At 32.9% G+C, this 3923-nt stretch overlaps 1 protein-coding gene across 1 annotated transcript; it reads left to right on the top strand.

Annotated features, from left to right (window-relative positions):
• The first annotated feature begins 1319 nt into the window (after window positions 1-1319).
• On the top strand, window positions 1320-3684 carry LOC105971303 (Glycosyl hydrolase family 35 protein). Its single transcript, XM_088815537.1, has 3 exons — window positions 1320-1871; window positions 2695-2753; window positions 3343-3684. The coding sequence occupies exons 1-3, from the start codon at window positions 1760-1762 to the stop codon at window positions 3520-3522; spliced, it is 351 nt and encodes a 116-aa protein (XP_088671663.1). The 5' UTR covers window positions 1320-1759; the 3' UTR covers window positions 3523-3684.
• The last annotated feature ends 239 nt before the right edge of the window (window positions 3685-3923 follow it).

Genomic DNA, 3923 nt, shown 5'->3' with positions numbered 1-3923 from the left:
CATGGACATTCTATAGAAAGTCGAACCACATCGTGTGCAACTCTATTCTTTTGTCTCCTGATATGTTGTGCCGAAAAAGTTACAAAGGAGTCTGCCACACTATGGATATCAACCATAATTGTCCCAAAACTCGATCTATCGTCTTTGAAATTCAATTCTACAACCACACTGAAATCGCCTTCAATGACAATTTTGTTTCAGTTATTATTCTTAGTCAATTCCACCACTAGATAGTTCGCATTTGCCTCCACTGATGTAGGATCAAAATTTTGCCTAGGGCAAATGGAAGACCAATCCAAACACTCCCATGTATGTGATCGAACAATAGCCCATAGCCCAACAGTCCCATTAGCTTTATTGATCGTCGCATCAAAATTTACCTTGACCACATTCACATCCGTTGGCAAACAACTCGAATCTGGATTTCTACTTCCGATGTTTCCTTGAAGCACATTGTTCGCGGGAGTTCGTAGCATGTCTCCATAATTTTGCACGTAGGAGATAATTTTCATTGCTTCCTTCCATTCTCCTTCGAACGTATTTTTTTTTCTTTGGAGACCAAATCGACCAACATAACAAGATACACTTATCAAATGCAATTTTGTGTGTTGATGACTTCATATGCAATAACCAAGACACACTGGTTCATTGTCAATCCATTTGTGATTTCTTTTTTTTTTTTTCAATTTAGAAACAACATATTTACCAAAGTTATTTGAAAGATTCTAATTTATGTTTTTTTTTTTGCACTTATTTTTTAATATTTTTTTTTAATTGGAACACATTACAATAGGGAAAATTATGGCCAACCCCCTGAGTTATAGTCAAATTACGAAAATTCCCCTCCTGTTTGGGTAATTACAGTCACTCTTCAACTATGTATTATCTTACGAAAAGACCCATCTAGATGTAAATTTAGGGATGTTAATTCGGTAAAACCGAACCGAAATTTCGGAAATATACGATTTAGTTCGGTAAATAACCGAATTACATAAATTTTATATAAAATTATTTAAAATGAGAGGTGACTGTAATTACCCAAACAAGAGGGAGTTTTTTGTAATTTGACCATACCTCAGGGGTAGCCGTAATTTGCCCCATTATAATATGATCTTTTTTTAATTTTCGGAAATAGTTTTAGAAAAAATCATTTGTTTTCTCCTATTTTTAATAACTTTTTTTATTTCAATAATCAAAATTCTGAATTTTATTTTTGCAAAACATTTTGAAACTATTTTTTCTTAAATAAAAAAAAAATAAAAAAAAAAAAAGAAAAAAAAACAGTGTTTTGTCTTTCTCAGAGGGCAATCTTGATTATTGAAGCCTGCAGAGAGGCTCGCATTCCACCGCGCTCTACAGCAAGCAGCATTCATTCCTTCATTTATTCTCTCTGTTTTTTTCTTCTGCACCAAAATATTAATTAAAAAAAAAAAACAATTAATAAAAAATCTGAACAGACACCAGCAAGCAATGGCTGTGACAATGAAGCCCACATCATGACTCATCACCAAAATCATTTCTCTCTTTCAATTATTTTATTTATTTCAACTATTAATATTTAATAATTCTGGGCATGGGCGTTCATCTCTTTATCTCCCCGGATTTTCTGCATGACTGAATCTCCAAAAAGAAAATATGGGTTGAGTTTGTTATTTAAGTTGGCTGTTTTCTTAGTTTTTTCTTCGATTTTTTTGCATTAATAACTTTTTTTTTTTTTGTTTTTATAATTTTAAATCTTGTTTTTTTGGGGGCAAAAAAAATGAAGGGTTTTGGATTGTTGTGTTTGCTGTTGTTGTTAACTGGGTTGGTTTCTTTTATGTACCATGGTTACTACTCCGGCGGCGGCGAAGGAAGTATCACCTCAAATCCAGGTAATTTTCTTACTTTCTTGAAAATTATTAATCCTCTTTTTTTTTTTTTTTTTGCAAAATAAAAATATAGCTAGCATGAAGGAATTTGAAGAGATATTTTGAGATATTAATATTAATAATATGACAATTATTTATTCTCTTGCCTAAATTGAGGAGGCTGATATTCATGTTTTTATTACAAGAACTTGTTTTTCTCTGCACCAACAAGAAATTAAAATTGTTATGTGTTTTTTTTCTTTTGGGGATTATTGTTAGTGTTAATTCTTGATAAAATTTGTGTTGAATCGGGGTATGTGTGTTGAATCGGGGTATGTCGTAGACTTTGTTATGGCTTTTGCGACTTTATTCTTCTCCATGAATGATTAATTTGGAGTTGTGGATGTATAAATATATGGAGTAATTTCTTGTATTAATATTGTGTTTTTGATAGAGAATCACGGCGGAATATCGAAGGATCGAAGTTCAATATCGAGTTATCAACAACAATATAATTGTTCTTAGTAACTACATCTCCGATCTGTGAAATCTCAAAACATTAGTTCGAGTTGTATTCATATAGTTTGTTATTTTCCATCTTATTGCATGCCTAACACTAAAAAGAGTTTTTCCATAATTTTCGGGTTCTTCGATGGCTATAATTCATTAAATTAGTATCACGGGTGACTAAAAACGATTTATTTTTTTTGTACTCCTGTAGCCGTATTTTAGTTTTGTTAAGAGGATTTATAGACAAATCGATTATAACACCATAAACTAATAAATTTATAGAAGATCTAATCTAAGGAACTAAATATCCTACTAATTTGTTTATTCGTGATTGAAGGGATGGTCTCAGTGGAGAGCGGCACCACGGCATTGATGTGGAAAAGTAGAAAACTTACGGTACACCTTTAACTAAGAATAAGGGTGGAAATTAGAATAGAGATTCCGAATTCCGCCTATTCCAATCTGAAAAATCTTGATTTTGGAACAATTTATTTTTTACTGAATCCCGAAAAGTTACAATTTCGATTTTTCCGAATTTTTTTCTAAAACATAATTGGAATACATATTAGATCCCGATTTCTGATCCAATTTTAATTCCGAAAATCCCAACTCCTTTTCGGAAAATTACAGTTACTGAATATGCATTTTGTAATGAAGGTGACCAAAATATTGGAATGTCCGAATTCCGCCGATTGGACTCCGAAAATTTCCAATTTTGAAACAAGTTTTGTCATTACAACTTCCAAAATTACGATTTCCGATTTTTTTCCGAACGGAATTTTTTTCCGAACGGAATTGTTTTCCACTTCCAGAAAAATTGGAATTTTTCCAAAAGTGCTAATTCCAATCCGAATCGCCTGATTTTGCACCCCTAACTAAGAGCTTTTTAGTCTTAGATATATCTCCAGCGGTAGTTTAGCATAAAATCGAAATATGACATAATGTTATTTATTATTTTTATTTTGTTTAATTATTCAATCTGCAGAATAACAACGACCGAGATATTAATGAAGGTCATGTGGAATTGGAAGATTATCGGCCGATCGATCCAGTTCCGAGCTCAAAGGCCTCCGTAAGACCGGGACCTATTCAGCACGGTACTCCTCTAATGCCGTATATTCCGAAACCTTCTCCTCCTCCCACTCAACCAAAGCACGGCGGTTAATGTTTTCAGATTCGAAAAATGATGTAATAACTATTTTAGTTTGATCAAGAGGATGTTAATTACTATGTTTTGTACTGCTGATGCAGTTTCACGCGAATTCGTGTAACTTTGTACTTGTTGCCTAGTACATAGTTTGCTAATGTAATAATAGAAGTTTGTTCACACCGATTAGTCCCCGGATTTGATATTTTGTGTGTACGCGCGCCCGCGCACGCAGTATAACCAAAATCAAGTGTCACATTACCTTGATTATATTTTTTTTTGTTCTTTTTTGGGTGAAAATCAGGCCTATTGGAATATCATTTAAGATTCTGGATTCTTCAATTGACTTGAAGTATATTACTTCAGTCTAATATGTATGTGGCCTCGTTTGTTTATCTATATGAACGATTAGATTAGAC

Source organism: Erythranthe guttata, chromosome 3 (assembly GCF_056151865.1).
Source record: "Erythranthe guttata isolate IM_541 chromosome 3, IM_541, whole genome shotgun sequence".
In the NCBI taxonomy this organism is placed as follows: domain Eukaryota; kingdom Viridiplantae; phylum Streptophyta; class Magnoliopsida; order Lamiales; family Phrymaceae; genus Erythranthe; species Erythranthe guttata.
Note: the sequence above shows the minus strand (reverse complement) of the source record. Positions and strands in the feature narration are given on the sequence as shown.

Coding starts and splice junctions, on each gene's coding strand:
- LOC105971303 (XM_088815537.1), top strand. CDS start 1,760: ATGAAGGGTTTTGGATTGTTGTGTTTGCTGTTGTTGTTAACTGGGTTG. Junction 1,872..2,694: donor AAGTATCACCTCAAATCCAG/GTAATTTTCTTA, acceptor TCGTGATTGAAG/GGATGGTCTCAGTGGAGAGC. Junction 2,754..3,342: donor GGAAAAGTAGAAAACTTACG/GTACACCTTTAA, acceptor TTCAATCTGCAG/AATAACAACGACCGAGATAT.